The 17320-nt window shown below is 38.7% G+C and overlaps 1 protein-coding gene across 2 annotated transcripts in view; it reads left to right on the top strand.

Moving 5' to 3' along the window:
* Positions 1-17320, top strand: part of RAB3C (RAB3C, member RAS oncogene family) — a 139797-nt gene that overhangs the window by 88659 nt on the left and 33818 nt on the right. For both annotated transcript variants that reach the window (XM_063454048.1, XM_063454047.1), the window contains exon 3: positions 14234-14352. In XM_063454048.1, the coding sequence (XP_063310118.1) occupies positions 14234-14352 (119 nt within the window). The remainder of the gene's footprint in view (positions 1-14233; positions 14353-17320) is intronic.

Raw genomic sequence — 17320 nt, 5'->3', positions numbered from 1 at the left:
GCAAATTCTGTTTAATTTAGAGTTTCTTATATCTTACTCTGTTAATAGCTTGCTAGACCTTGCATGAGACTTCTGTGTGTGAATAACGTTGAATTTACAGAACAGGAGATTTAAAAAAAAACTCTAAAGCAAGTTAACCTCTGATTGAAAAGTAAACCTTTTTTTCATGTAGACTGTGTGAGTCACAACCAGGGGAGGAGTGGCTAGGGCTGCATAGACAGAAACAAAAGTGTTTGAACTCCTAAATGGAGAATAGAGCAGTAAGATTTAATTTTAGAGGCATGATCTAGACACAAAAATCGCTTTATTAAGCTAAAGTTGTTTTGGTGACTGTAGCGTCCCTTTAAGTGAACCTAAAACTTCTAGCAAAAATTATATACATCTATCAATTTTACCTAGTGGCCAAAATAATGAATCATGTTGCTAAAAGCAGAGGAGCTAAAAATTGCTAAATGTTTTCCTTTTGGTTAAAAAAAAAAAAAAAAAAAATTGTAACTTTGTCTGTGTTTCTCCCCACCAGACTCATACAACTAAAGCTAATACAGAGCATCTATATGTGGTGGACATGCTAGTTGTATAAGTACAAACCATATTTATAGAACTCACTGCTTTCCAGCTTCAATATTAAAAAAACATATTTGGGTTTGTTCCTTAAAGTGGAAAGGTACTTGGAAAATCATCTGCAATTTGCATTAACCTTTTTTATGAGAAGCTCTGTTTTCTTTTAAATTTATATTTCGCCAAATACATCACAATCCAGTTCAGACAAGGCAAAGTCAGGGCAAACATTGCTTATGAAGAGGAGATTGTTTCCTTTCTCTGTATGCTTCCTCTATGCTGACTGCCAGGTACAATGGACAGAGCCTGTAACAACGGGCATCAAGGAATCAAGATGGAGGTGAACCGTTTCAGGATCAAGAAGTGTATATATTGACCTTTAATTTTATTTTTAGTAATACATTTTTAAATTTACAATTAATGTATGTTAGTTAAATTCGGGAATAAGTACACATCATTTTAAAAATCCTGGAAAGTGATATTCTCCCTTTAAGAAAGATTAAACTCAAAAATAAAAAAAATATATATAGGACAACATTTCCAGCTGTACAAACACACCTTTCTTTTCTTGTCAATTTTAGCATTACTGCAGCAAATTTGGTCTCTGATTCACTACACTAAACTACATAGTAAATGGCAAAAAAAAAAATCAGATTCTTTCATGTTCCTGAAAACAGATGTCCCTGACAAAATGTATTTCTGTAAAAAACCATAAACACTTTTTTCTGCCTGTCTAGGCTCCTATCGTGTATAGCATTAGAAATAGATATTTATAGAATTTATCACTGGTAACAAGGTTTCTGATGGTGCTGTGAAAAGATATAGGCATTACGTATCCTGTAAGATCTACAGACTGACTATCTTCGTTACATGAAATACAGAGACTGAAAGTACATGTTTCAATACGCCGCAGATTGACAGCTCCACTAAACTCTAAGATGTGTGTTTGCTCATGTCTCCTTGCACAGTTCTGTTGATATGTCACATCAATTTATTTCATCTCTGAAAGTCTTATGGCATGATTGATGTTCAGCACACAGAAGATGGATACACAGGCACACCAGACGACCCACAAGGAAAAAAATGACTGTGTGCATTGGGTCCCTTTTATTGACGAGACAATATCTGGGTTGAATAGGGCCCAATAAAACTATATCTGGAATTATGTGAGAGTAATGACTGATACCATGTACATAACAGTCACTATTATTTAATAGAGGGTATTAATATGATTATATTGGCTGAATGGGGAAGCAAATATTGATGCAACTTGAGATATACATTTCGAAACTCGCTAATGTTATCCACATGCAAAATGCCTTGTTTACTAAACTGTGACCTGTAGAGAAATGATAACGTATCAAACTGATAAAAAACAAAAATTACAGCAAAATGGCCGGGTTTGAAACAGTAATTAAAAAATAAAATATGTATTACTACTATATATGTCTGTTCGTCCACGATTGTAAAGCGCTGCGGAATTTGATGGCGCTATATAAATAACATAATAATAATAATATAACCTGTGGTCAGAGGGAATAGTCCCTTATATACCAATTGTATCGCAAGCAATAACATGAATGGGATAACCTAAAATTCCATACTATAGGGATAAATAAACATAATGTGAATGGGGTAAATCCAGTCGAGATTAAATTTAAACAGGAAATTATGTGAGATTAATTCAGACTACATTCAAATAATGTACAATTAATAAATGCACACATTGGGCAAGTGATACTTATATTCTAGAATGAGACTAATAGAACAGCGGCAGTGATATAGTTGATCTTTTGGATTAACGTTTCTGCCAATGTTTTCACACACATTTTCAAAGAGCCAATTAGTTCTCCAGTGTTGTTAGTCACTTTATCTGGAACCTATTCATAAACAGGGCTATAAACAGGACACGAGGTCACACGTTTAGGCTGGAAGAAAGGAGATTTCATCTAAGGCAAAGAAAAGTATAAGGATATGGAATTCTCTGCCTGAAGAGGTTGTTTTATCAGAGTTCATACAGATGTTTAAACTGCAATTGGATAAATACTTGCAAAAACATAACATACAGGGATATAATTTCTAATTAGTGGAGTAATAGCTGCTTTATTCAAGGAGACATCTGACTGCTATTTCTGGGTCAAGAAGGAATTTTTACCTAGTTTGTTGCAAAATTGGAAGCGCTTGCAACTAGGTTTTTTGCCTTCTTTTGGATCAACAGCAAAAACATATGTGAGGAAGGCTGAACATAGAATGTGACGGTAGATAAGAACCATTTGGCCCATCTAGTCTGCCCAATTTTCTAAATAATCTCATTAGTCCCTGGCCTTATCTTATAGTTAGGATAGCCCTATGCCTATCCCACGCATGCTTAAACTCCTTTACTGTGTTAACCCCTACCACTTCAGCTGGAAGGCTATTCCATGCGTCCACTACCCTCTCGGTAAAGTAATACTTACTGATTTTATTTTTAAACCTTAGCCCCTATAATTTAAGACTGTCCTCTTCTTCTGGTAGATTTTCTTCTTTGAAATATAGTCTCCTCCTTTACTGTGTTGATTCCCTTTATGTATTTAAATGTTTCTATCATATCCCCCCCTGTCTCGACTTTCCTCCAATTTTCACAATTGTATACGGTCTACTCCTGTCTAGTAAGTTATTAGTTCACGGAAAAATGAGTGATTTACATACAAATTGCACTATGGATATTTTTTCTTCCATGCATAATATAATATTTAGTTAGGAACTTTTGGAGGTTGTATAACCAAGATAAATGAATAAGGGAGGAATAACAGAGGCGTATTATTAACCCTTTTTCTTTGCATTGGCTGTTTTATAGATTTAATTCTTTGTATAATGGCACAGGCTGAATACAATCTAGTTTAAGGTACATTGAGAATGTTGTAAATACACTATTTAGGAGGACAGGATAGATAGGAATACAACCTATATTAATACTGTAGGTCCAGATTGTGACGGCAGCACAGAATATCATTTGTTTTTAATATTAAGAAATGGCAGTAGGATTGAGGTGTACAGGCCTGGCAGAAGGCAGAATAACTATGTAGATTAACCTCGTGACCAGACTGCTTTTCAATTTTCTTACCGTTAAGGACCAGGGCTTTTAAATTTCTGCTGTGTTTGTGTTTAGCTGTAACTTTCCTCTTACTCATTTACCGTACCCACACATATTATATACCGTTTTTCTCACCATTAAATGCTTTTTCTTAATATACCATTATTTTCATCATATCATATAATTTACTATTAAAGAAATTATAAAATATGATTAAAAAAAGGTAAAAAAAAACAAAACACATGGGAGTAATTCTCATTCTTGGGCTACCATACGCTCTCAAAGGCAACATAACTAATCTGGCCTGATATTTGACCCTGTAACTTTCAAAAACACTATAACACCTGTACATGGGGGCTACTGTTATACTCGGGAGCCTTTGCTGAACACAAATATTAGTATTTCAAAACAGTAAAACGTATTACAACAATGATATCATCAGTGAAAGTGCCGTTTGTGTGTGAAAAATGCAGAAAATGTAACTTTCACTGACAATATCATCGCTGTGATATGTTTTACTGTTTTGAAACACTAATATTTGTGTTCAGCGAAGTCTTCCGAGGAACAGTACCCCCATGTACAGGTTTTAGGGTGTCATGGAAAGGTACAGGGTTAAACACCGTGCTAGCAAATTAAATTCTCTGGACTTTCGGCCTGGGTTGTCAGACATGTCCCTCAAATTGCAATCAATACAATTACTTAATTATGTAAAAAATATTACATAAATATGCACGTAGAATTTAAATATATTTACAAATTTATATATTTGAAGTTTACGTGTATATTTATGAAATTATGTAATTATGTATATGGACATATGTATGTTTTGTATTATTTTTATTTATTTATATATACATAGATATATATATATATATATATATATAAATTCATTCTAAGTGTATTTTGATATAAATATATTTAAACATATATTAATTTTAAAATATGGTTAGAATAAAATTACACACATATATATATATATATAATTTGTAAAAAAAAATATTATTTTTAAATCTTTTATTTTTAATTTTTTTATTCATTTTTTATTAATTATTTATTTTTTATAAAATATATATATATATATATATATAAACACACAATATATATAGTTATTATATATATTATATATATTAATACGTGTGTGTAATTTTACTTTAAGTATATTTTAATATTAATATATGTATATATTAATTATAAACTACACTTAGTATGACGTTATATATATATATATATATATATATATATATAGGATATGTGTGTATATATATATATATATATATATATATATATAAAAAATATATATATATATATATATATTTTTTTTTTGTAAATATATTTTTATTTATTTTGTTGGTTGGTAAACTGTGAGACGCGCAGGTCTCCGTTGGCATATTCAGTACGCAAACATGCATGCAACAACAGGTTAACTCTGAAAGGCATAAGCAGTCAATAATTTGGCTCGCAGGCCCATATGGTATACGGACTCGCAGGTCCCTTGCCGAACTAGTAAGACATCAAGGGTATTGCATAGGTAGGGGTTGGGTCATGTGTGATACACATTAGTCTGGAAAGAATACGTACGGACCACATCTGGGCTCGCAGGCCCTGTCCGTGTTTCGATCTGTTAGGTGCTTGGATTGTGTTTGTGGGTACAAGCAATAGAGGGAATAGCAGGCAATATTGCAAAGGCATGAGTGAATGTGGGCTCGCAGGCCCCCTACGCATTGTGGACTCGCAGGTCCCAGCTAGACTGTATGTGTTGCGTCAGAGAGCCGCCATCCCACTGGTTGTGTGAGGTCGGGGCTAGACATGTCTCGTCCGACTGTGTAATCCACCTAATCTATGTCCTGGTAGGTGGTGAGGTGTCCCCATCTCTAGATGGTTCATGGTAGTAGCCTGTCGTCGTCCCTGTTCCCCTGCGGTTTCTCAGCTACGTGATGAGAGGGCGTTTCGTGGGCCTCCCTAGTCGTCAGTGTTCTCATAGGTCTAGGTGGTCTTTGCCATTTCGTGGATGTCATGGGTAGTGGGTGGCTAGCGGGTGCGTGGATAGGAATGGGTTATGGCGAAAGGGTGTCTGGTGGGTCAGGGTCGGTCAGCGTCTAGGTCCGTAGTATGTCGGGGTACCTGTCCTATCCCCGAGTTTACGGTTTGCCCAGGAAGTTTAATTTTGATGCTTTCAGCAGCCAGTGCGTCCATGTGTTGAGGTAACTCTGGTGTGTGTTGTTTGCGGTGGCGTGGAGGTCTTCCAGTGATCTCAGTTCCTCCATTTGGGTGAACCAAGTCCCCAGCGGAGGAGTGATCTGCTGTTTCCAGTGTTGAGGGATGATTGATTTAGCTATATTAAGAATCCGGATTGTCATTGATCTCTTGTATAGGGTCTTAGTGTGGTGTAGTAGCAGTTCCGCTGGGCCGAAAGGGGGTGGGTCATCAGAGAACTGCCCTATGATTTTGTGTATGTCCTTCCAGAACGGGGATATCTTGCTACAGTCCCACCAGATGTGCAGTAGTGTACCCCTTTCCTTGCCGCATCTCCAGCACTCTGGGGGACAGTCAGGGATACGCGCGCTCATTGCGGCGGGTGTGCAGTACCAGTGTGTCAATAGTTTGTACGCTGTTTCTTGGGTCTTACTGAAACTGGAGCAGTGGTGCATGAGGTAGCATATTTTTTCCCCATTCCACTTTATTAAATGTGCGTCCCAGGGCCGCCTCCCATTTCCCCATAAAGCTAGGCTGTGTGGTCGGTGTCCGTGTCAGGAGCGATGTGTACATGAGAGAGACTCCGTGGGTCAGTGGGTCTGGAGTCAGGCAATGATCTTCAAAGTAGGTGGGGGCTCTTGTTAGAATGGGCCCCTGTGGGAGCGTCGCGATATAAGCTTGGATTTGTTTATATTTTAAGCGTGTCAGGAGGTTGTGTTCGCCATCCCCCCCTAGGTCCCTAAGTGTTTTAAGGCCGTTCGTCGTGTGGACGTGTTTGAGTCTGGGTAGTGGGTATATATATATATATATATATACACACATATCCTATACTAAGTGTAGTTTATAATTAATATATATATACATATACATATACATATATATTACATTCATGAACTTTATTTACATTTTTTAGAACTTATTTGTAACTTTTTTTTTAACTTTTTTCACCGCGGACCTTAAGCACCATTTTTTGTCAGACGTACCTGATATGTCCGCGGTCAGGAAGGGGTTAAAAGAACACTACAAAATGCGCTACTGTTAATGCCGCTGTTTAGCCTGTTTAATATGCACACGTCCGCTGTTGTGGCGTTTGTCGTTATTATTGTAATCACCTGCGCAACAAAAAAAAGAATAAAAAAAAAAAAAGAACACTACAAGCACCATAGCCAATACAGTGGACTAGCGCCCCCATCGTCTAAGTCAGGGCTGCCCAAAAGATAGATCCCCAGATGGTTTAAAACTACAGCTTCCATAATGCTTTATCATTCTAAAGACATGCAAAGCATTGTGGTAGTTGTAGTTTTACAACATCTGGGGAACTACCTTTTTGGCACCCCTAGTTTAAGTATTTAAATTGTTTTTGAACATTTTGACTTCTTATCTAGGGTTTGCCAGGTGCTGCTTCACCTGTACAGGTTACAGATGAACCAGAAGCTCTCTGACTGAGCTCTAAGACCAGCCACTCAGGGCGTAGCTCATCGGCTGAGTTTAAGAAAGCCAGCAGAAGTTCCTAAGCAAAAGTTTCCAGCCTTCCTAGTTGCTGAGAGGAAAAAGCATTCAGCAGATCACAGGTGACTACTTTTCAGTTGGGAGGCCCGAGGGCACTTCTGACACCATAACCACTACTATGGTATTTGGATGGTACCATTAAGGTTAACAGGACAGTGAGATTTAAAACAATATCAGTATTAGAACTACAAGTTATTAAAATACCATTAATTTCTGAAGATAGAATTGAGAAAGTTAATATATAGTTAAGATAACAGTGAAAGTAGTATAAATGAAATGAAATTAAAAATAATGTAATACCATTGCAAATTTCAATACATACAAAATATTAAACGGAAACACTATTTTTTTCTGGAATTTACACTATTAAAATTAATTTTAAAGTTAATTTATAACGCGTTAACCTTTTTTTTCCACGAGATCCTCTGGTTTCTTTTAAATTTATATTAGATTTAACACATGACAGTATAATCCAGTTCAGACAAGGCAAAGCCAGGGGAAACAAATTACAAATGAAGAGGACAAACATAAGTATTGTTTAATTTTCTCCTTTTCTGTATGTTTTCTCTATGTTGACTGCCAGGTACAAAGAGCAGAGTTTCTAATAATGATTGACAGGGAGCTAAGATGGAGGCATCCATTTACAGGATATAGAGTTATTTATATTTCTTTTTTTTTTTTTAAATCTTTATTTTTTTATTTTTTTTTTTGCATTTAGTGTTTAATTTTATTTTTCACAACACACAAACACATATTATTAAAATATAGAGATAAGTAAAAATAATCTTTAAAGTTCGTGGAAATGATTGTTCCCAATTAAACTATAAATGTGAACCCCAAGAGGGTTCTTAAAATATAATCGAGTAGATAATCCTGTTTGGTATAGTTAGGCTTTTGTACTTATTCTCAAGTTGAATTCTCCCTCGAGTAATGGCACCGGAATGTTTTGAAGGACTTTCCATCATACTCAGTAGGTGTAAAGGGACCTCAATTCGTTTCCAAGACTTTGTGTTTGGTAAATACCTAGGGTAACATTGTCCGTGTTGGTACATGAAAATGTTTTTGTCTAGGCCTGAGTGGAAAAAAATCACCCTTATATAAAATCTCACATGGCATGATATGACTTTTTAAAATTACCGTAATTATTCCCATAAAAAATAAAATCCTAATTTATATATTTTTAAAGTATATTGTTGTTTCTCTTGCTGCAAGGAAAGCAGCATATGAAGAGTCTCAACCACTAACCCTTGGAGGAGAAGATCCACTTCAAGTAAAAATAAAATATTACCTTTAAATTGTTAAAAAGAAAATATCTGTAAATACATCCATTTAAACAATATACTTATCTTGTGTGTGGTTCTGCAGCTACTGACCAGCATTGCTATAATTTATACCTTTCTACTCTAAGATATAATCTTGTACACAAAATAAAATTGTATTTATTCCTTTGTTTGGATAGCACAATTAATAAATTTTATTGTCTAGAAATTGGATACTGGCAAATAGTTGCAACCAGTTACCTGCAGCCCGGTTCATCTTTAAGGACCACCCGGTTAGGTTCCTACATTGCTGACTTAAAGGTATCCAAGCAACATAACCATTACAGTGTGCAGTAGTGGATATGGTAGAATAATTACTCTAGTACCCTCCAGGGTAAGTAATCAAACTTTTTGCATCTTACCTGGGGTCCACCAAATCTCTCCTCTAGGAGAGCAGGAAGCTCCCAACATTGAGTTAAGCTCAGCAATGCAGCCATTGACATCAGTTAACAAGCTCATTGGCTAAGTACACTCAGCTAAGGTTCTCAGCCTATGAGATGGCCATGCAGGCAGGGCCGGATTAACATAGGGGCTGATGGAGCTGCAGCTCCAGGCCCAGGCCCATGGAATAGGCCCATTGATTTAAAAAAAAAAAAAAATAATTTTTTTTTTTTTTTTTACATTTTTTTTTACACACTACGCATAGGGTTGCCAGGTATTTCTCATGTATTTCTTAGGGTTGACAGGTATTTCTCAGAAGTATTTCTCAGGTATTCGAAGCTGCCTAGCCGGTGCCGGTATTGCAGTAATACCGGCAATACAAATGTCTGTCTCAGTATAAACAGAGATTATTCTGCAGTACCAGCGCCGGTCAGTAGGGGTCTGTTTGTGTGGATAGAGGCAGTGATAAGAAGTTACGGCATCTTCCTCCCTGCCTCTCTCTACTCACTGATCCACGGGGGAGCAGCTCTGCACAGAGAGTCCAGACAGCAGCTCCAAGACATGGGGATGCTGAGACATTGGGACACTGGGGAACATGGAGACCCTGAGACACTAGGGACACAGTGGCCCCATGTCTCGCAGTGGCCATTAGTCTGTGTCCCCATGTCTCCCAGCCACTGTCCCTAGTGTCTCAGTGGCCCCATGTCTGCCAGTGTTACCATGTGTCCCCATGTCTCTAAGTGTCCCCTAGTGTCCTAGTGACATTGGGACATTGGGAGACATGGGGACACAGACTCTAAGGGACACTGGAAGACATGGGGATACAAACATTAGGGGACACTGGGTGACATGGGGACACTGAGACACTAGGGGACAATGAGAGACATGGAAACACTGGGGGACACAGGGAGACATGGGGACACTGGGTGACTTTGAGACCTAGGAGACATGGGGCACTCCCAGTGTCCCCACATCTCCCAGCCAGTGTCCCTAGTATCTCAGTATCCCCATGTGTCCCTGGTGTCTCTCAGTGTCTGTAGTGTGCCAGTGTCCCTAGTGTTTCCTAGTCTCCCAAAGTCCCCTAGTCCCCCAATGTCCCCATGTCTCCTAGTGTCTCAGTGTCCCCTAGTATAAAAGAAAAAATCTCAGGCACTCACTGTAATAGATTTAGGCAGGTTTATTGGACACCGCAACGTTTCGACCTTTACCCAGGTCTTTATCAAGTCTCCAATGTCCCCTAGGTATCAGTGTCCCCTATGTATCAGAGTGTCTCAGTGCCCCATGTCTCTCAGTGCCCGATGTCTCTCAGTGCCCGTAGTCTCTCAGTGTCCCCTAGTATAAAATAAAAAAATCTCAGGCACTGTGATAGCTTTAGGCAGGTGAATTGGACACTGCAACATTTTGACCTGTACCCAGGTCTTTATCAAGTCTCCAGTGCCCCCTACATATATCACAGTGTCTCAGTGCCCCATGTCTCCCAGTGTCCCCTCGTGTCTATCACCCTGTGTCCCCATGTCTCCCAGTGTCCCCAAGAGTCTCAGTGTCCCCAGGTCTCCCAGTGTTCCCTAGTATATGTGTCCCCATGTCTCCCAGTGTCCCAATGTCTCTCAATGTCCCCATGTGTCCTAGTGACATGGGGACACTGGGAGACATGGGGACACAGACACTAAGGGACTGGGAGACATGGGGACACAGACATGCACCCTTTTTGTGTATGTTCGCCCTTTCGGACGTTCTGGTTATGTGATTTGTGTCAGTGGCCCACCCTTTTACCGCATCCATAGACTTCCTGCTTTACTTGACACTGCTGTTAGGGGGTATGGGTTTACTTGAAAGATGAAAGCGTGAGATTAGCAAAGGGTTTGTGTTTTCTCATAGTTGCATCCTATGAGTTTCCCTCCAGCACCATCTCCATCAGATACATGACGCTTAGGAGGTAGGACTGTTTTAGTGTTTTTGGTCAATAAGATTTTGTAATTAGGCCCATCATAATTATCAGCACCAGGCCCACTGGGCTCTTAATCCGGCCCTGCATGCAGGAGCCTATGGTTCTCCTGGAGGCTTTAATAGGCACCAGCCGGAACCCACATATCCTGTCAAGCTGTTTTAGTGACTGTTGTGCTTGAACTGTCCCAGGGCACAACTGTGTACAAATTACAGTGTGGACTAAAGCTTCCTGGTGGTGAGCATACCACAACAAATACATTAAGTTAACTCTTTAAAAGTGAAAATACATTTTAAACTACTATCTAGCCTCATCCCCTGTTAGAAAAAAGACCTTAATATTTTGTCACTCTAGAATGTGTCCACACCGGAAGCTTGATTAGCTATGGAGTCATGGAGTAGAACTTGCAATCTGGCATGTAAACCCTATACAATGCAGAGACTAATGGGTTAATATTTGCAAGGGTTCTCATGACCACTTAATTTCCAGATATCACAGATACTGTATATACATGACACTCGGATGTATCACCATGGATACGCGATCAAGAAGGATTTCTCTACAGCCATTTGTGTCATAGAAGCATTTATCAAAGGGCCAGGCAGACAAAGGGGATTTTATACAAAAGATAGGAGGCAGATATAGCATTGTTACATCATATATCGTTGAATTTACCGCATCATTAAAATCCATAGTGCTTATTGAACTAAATAAATTTGTATTATATACTACAGCTATTGTCTCACTATTTATTCACTGGTATAGGAGAATGTTCTTCACTGAATGTTCTTCTAGAGCTCATTTTACCTGCTTTTTTTTTTCTTCATTTTCATTACTCTAACGAATACTCTCTTGTGCTGACAGCATGGAAACGTTGATACTTCCTTTTTGATAAGTGATTATAATCAACAATTGATTTTGCTATATGTAGGCATACGTGTGTATTTTTTATTGTTCCATTATGTCTTCTGAGCCTGCAGGTCAATTTGATTCTTCTGACTGTATTGTTAGTACATATGAAACCTAACACTCAACGTCTTTAGCTATGCTGCTGTAACATTAGCAGAATCTTATCACAGGATGGAAGCCTCAAGTCTAGATTTAGAGCTATTTTCAGATATACTGCTGTATTTTTTTATATTACAGGACAAGATTTTAGTAGAAAAAAAAAGAATTGCTCTACACACACATACTTTGATCGATTGTGATACAACAAATCTCCTAGAAATCTGTGAAAAATATGCATTTACTTTTTTTTACATTTTGTTTTAGATTTGAAGATAGATTACAGATTCCCGTTTGTAATGATAAGTTGTTTTACAACACCTTTTATTTAGACTAATGGTCGTATTAACTAACATTTAACAATGTCTTACCCAGCTTTGCAATTTGCAGTTCATCAGCATGGTTAACACAGTAAAGGAGTTTAAGCATGCATGGGATAGGGATAAGGCTATCCTAACTATAAGATAAGGCCAGGGACTAATGAAAGTTGGGCAGACTAGTTGGGCCAAATGATTCTTATCTGTCGTCACATTCTATGATTCTGGTTTTAGCTCACACCTTTAAACTACAATGGAAATCTTTCTTACATCATCAAATTATATATGCTTATATGTACATGAAATACATGTTTTTAATATCCTTTTTAGTACATTAAAAATATGAGCATCACTGCTCCCATTCTCTCATTACTGCCTTGAGAAATCTGAGCAGATGTGATTTTTAAAATAGATGGGTGTGAAAAAGAAGGTAAACCAGAGAGAGGAGATTAAGCTGCAAAGGACAACTACAACTAGGAAAGGGAGGAGAGTAGAGAAAATGGAAAGGGGAAGAGGCAAGAGCAAAAAGGTAGAGAGGCCAAACTTAAAAGGGAAGAATGGATTCTGGAAAATGGATGGAGGGAAATTGAAAAATCTAAGAACACATAGAAAAGGATAACCTTGAAAGTAAAAAGGGAAGATGTAGCCATGCCAAAGAAAAAGGAGAGAGGAGAAGAGGCTGAAAAGCACTACGGTGACTGTAAATGGGAGAAGGGGAACAATCCAGCATTGTTCCTCTTCAAGTACAATTGACTGTCACGTGCATTGGTTACATAGTGTCATAGTTATCTAGAGTGAAAAAAGACTAAAGCCCATTAGGTTCAACCTTGAAAGCCATTCTTTTATGCTGTTGAACCAAAGGAAGTAAAGAAATTGTGGCCATTTTCAATTATGCCACAAAAAAGGGGAAGAAAATCCTTCTTGACTACATAATGGCAATCAGGCTGATATGTCTGCAATATGTGCCTATTAATATAGCTTATGTTTTATTGGAGAAACACGAGGATAACAGATATATGACAGCAGTGAAAGAGGGAATGTTGAATCGTATTACATAATGCTGACCGGTGAAGTAATTCATAACTAAAGTTTATCCATCTACATGATACACCGCCAGATTGATTACCTATATCCATAGAGTGTTGATGGGTGATATGATATTGAATAGAGCCTTTAATGAACAAATCTTCCTCCTGGCACTCACATTACTTGTACTGAGTTCTGTGTTTAGAGGGGTGTTTAGGACTACATAGATTGTCTTATGTGCCCTCAATACATGTCATCTCAAAGCAGATTAAGAATACCACCAGCTCCAAGTTTAAAAAAGATATATCAGATATATTTTATGCAATGAGTTTGACACATTTCAATCAGATCACAATCAGACCGCGGCATTCCTGAATATCAAATTCATTGAAACATTTTAGAAATATCACATTGTTGTCTTGCTCTTCGCTTTATCAGAAATATAGGAACATTGAAAAAAGAATTGCCATCTTTAAGATACATGAGCTAAATTTAAAAAAACAATTGGTTTGTTTTATTGGCCAAAGAGACGTAATTTTATTCACAAGTTTAGTTTAGCAAAGTACAACAAATATATTCCAAAATCTATAAAGGAAGTATGGCTTATTGCCTTGTCACATAACTATGCAAATGCAGCACTGCACTGCAATGATGATTGCAAGCCAGCAACATAATCAATGGTTTTAATAAATGTATTTAAAGTATTTTATATTCTGTAAAGTAAGGTGGATTGCTCTGTAATTTTAACTATTACAATGGTAACATTTACATTTTTTCTAATAATGTTACACAATTGACTTAAATAAAAAATTAAAATTAAATTATATTCCAGTAATGGCTAGGTGAGCTGTCACTATACCAACGTTGTTAAACAAAATATATTTAAAACACATATGTATCATTACAGGATACGGCTGGACAGGAGAGATATCGCACGATTACAACAGCATATTACCGTGGGGCAATGGGTTTTATTCTAATGTATGACATTAGCAATGAAGATTCCTTCAATGCAGTGCAAGACTGGTGAGTACCTGATAGTTAATCAAAACATCGATCTGTAAGTTAACTCTCTGTGGATTATTTACTTTCTACCTGGAGTGATTACTATATTATTGTTATTCTGTTTCTGTTTATTAACTGACAGATTTATGATAATATATACATATTTCAGTATTTCAGGTCAGAAAGATCCAGTACACAATTTAATGTTTCCTTTTCTAATGTTGTATCCTATATTTTCTTATGACATGATACTTTAACCCTCTGAATGCATAACCTAACTTTATTAAAAATTAAAACGCTTCACGGAAGGCTTCCTGATTTTGGGGGGAGACTTAAATGTCCCCCTAGCCCCCATCTTCCTGATTTTGGGGGAGACTTAAATGTCCCTCTAGATCCCATCTTAGACTCTTCCATGGGCCACAGCTGCGTTTCTCAGCGACACATCCCAGCAATTCATCTCGCACTCAGAGATTTAATGTTAATAGATTGCTGGAGGGCCTGCAATCCCACAAATAGGGACTATACACAATACTCCCCAATCCATGATCGTTACACCCGTATCGATTACCTGTTTCTTCAGCAAGAGGACCTTAACCGTCTACTTAAAGCGACAATTAGACCATTGACTGGTCAGACCACGGACCAGTACAGATTGGCATAGAATCCCCCCTTTCTAAACCAGCTGAGAGGACTTGGCGACTTAACGAAACCCTGCTGTTGGACCCCACCCTTAAGGAACAAGTGGGAAATGAATTTACCCTATATTTTGAGGAAAACGACACCAACGATATGTCAGCTCTCACATTATGGGAGGTGCACAAGAGTGTCATCCAAGGATGTTTGATTGGCCTCGCAACAAAGAAGAAGATGGATGCAACCGGGCAAATGGCCAAGCTGGCCACTTAGATTACAACTCTTGAACTTCAACACAAAAGGTCACATTTAGAATCCATCTACACGGAATTACTGGACGCTAGACGTCAGCTTACAGTTCTATTGACGCGACGACATTATAGGGGCGTCCAGAGATCGAAAGGCTTTTTTTACACACACGCCAAGGCAGTAAGTATTTTGCTTGCATGCTACAGGGACCGGGGCAATGCATGCAGATACATAAATTCAAGGTGACATCGGGGAATGTTTCCCAGTTCCCACGCAACATTGCAAAAGAATTCCAGGAATTCTACTCAACGCTATTTAAGACCACTGGGAATCACACCCATACAAGGGAAACTGAACATTCCTCTGCTATCCCGAATTACCTGACTAACCACCAGCCAGGCGTACTACCTACTGAGACGGCAGAAACGCAATATGCACCCCTGGGGGACGATGAACATCTGTCCGCAATCAAAACCGCTAAGACATGGAGGGCACCTGGACCAGACAGTTTTTCTCTAGGATACTATAAGGCGTTCTCTCACTCCTGATACCCAGACTAACAAAAGCTCTGAATAAACTATCAGAAGATGTAGTATTCCACAGAGAATCTTTAGCTGCTACGATCACCGTACTACTGAAGCCAGATAAAGATCCCAAAAACTGTGGTAGTTACCGTCCGATCTCTCTTTTAAATGTGGACGTTAAATTGGATGCAAACATGTCTACCTGACCTTATTCACCCAGATCAGACAGGTTTTATCCCTGGAAGGGAGGCCAGGGATAGTACTCTCCGCCTGTTTGCCTTGCAACATCTTGCACGCCGCAGTTCTAGATGCCTGTATTTTTTATCCACGGATGCAGATAAAGCTTTCGACCGCATTAATTGGATGATCATGTTTGCTACCTTGAAAGCAATGGGATTTGGTGACAAACTGAGGAGCTGCATCACTGCCCTATATAACCAACCTACCGCTAAGGTACGGGTCAATGGAGCGCTCATGGATAATTTTCCGATCCTTAATGGTACGCGGCAAGGATGTCCCCTCTCACCTTTATTTTTTGCCATTATTATTATTATTGCCATTTATATATTATCCTTGAACCTTTCCTCCTTGCGGTCCGAAAGAACCAAGATATCTCTGGACTGCAATGCAAGGTCTAAGTTGGCAGCATCTGCAGATGGTCTTCTATTTCTCAAGATGAATGTCGTGCCATGACTCCTTTATCTTTTTCAGACAGTGCCACTCTCATTGACTAGATCTGTCTTCTGCTCATTGAAAACGGCAGTGAAACGATACGCGTGGCGGCCTGAGAGATCCCGTCTTTGATATGAACTGTTATGCCTACCTAGGCAGTGGGGGGGACTAACCCTCCCGGATTTTAAAAAATACCATCAGGCAGCTACACTGCAATGTATTCATGACTGGCATTCAGCACGCATGCATCAGCAGTGGTCTTCCCTGGACTGGGAGGGACTTGACGCACACCTGCATGCCGCAGTTTGGCTAGGATGATCCGAGACAATGAATCGTACAGCGGCGGGATCCCCGGTCACTCACACACTACGGACCCGGAGGCCTTTACGTGGAGGACACCACATATCTCCCATCACGAGCCCCTTGATCCCCCTGCAACACAGTAAATATATGGGGGGCTGATTACTCCCTATTGCCTGGTCTTTTATATAGAGGAATTCCTCCATACAAATCCATGAAGCTTTGGAAAATGCTGATTTGATGGGACTCCGAGACATCTTAGGGGATGAAACCCCAACTATTCTCGGTAAATTTCGTCATACTCTACTGCAACACTGTTACCAACAGATCCCCAATAAAGCAATGCTGCATTGCACCTTGACGTGGTTTAAGGGCATATGTGATGGGGACACTACCCTGGAGAAGACCGTTTCCGTCCAATACCCACATTTACTAATCGGAGACAGAAACACGAAGACGACTTTTAAGAGGAGATGGAAAGAACTGCTCAACAAGAAGTTCACTGATGTACAGTGGGAAAAAGTGTTAATTTTGGATCACAAGAGCTCCATTAGCTCTAGCTATCAAGAAACTAATTACAAACTGCTGTCGTCATGGTATCGCACGCCCTC

This window comes from Pelobates fuscus, chromosome 5 (genome assembly GCF_036172605.1).
Source record: "Pelobates fuscus isolate aPelFus1 chromosome 5, aPelFus1.pri, whole genome shotgun sequence".
Lineage (NCBI taxonomy): Eukaryota > Metazoa > Chordata > Amphibia > Anura > Pelobatidae > Pelobates > Pelobates fuscus.
The sequence above is the reverse complement of the archived record's forward strand: the minus strand, read 5'-3'. Positions and strand labels throughout refer to the sequence as shown.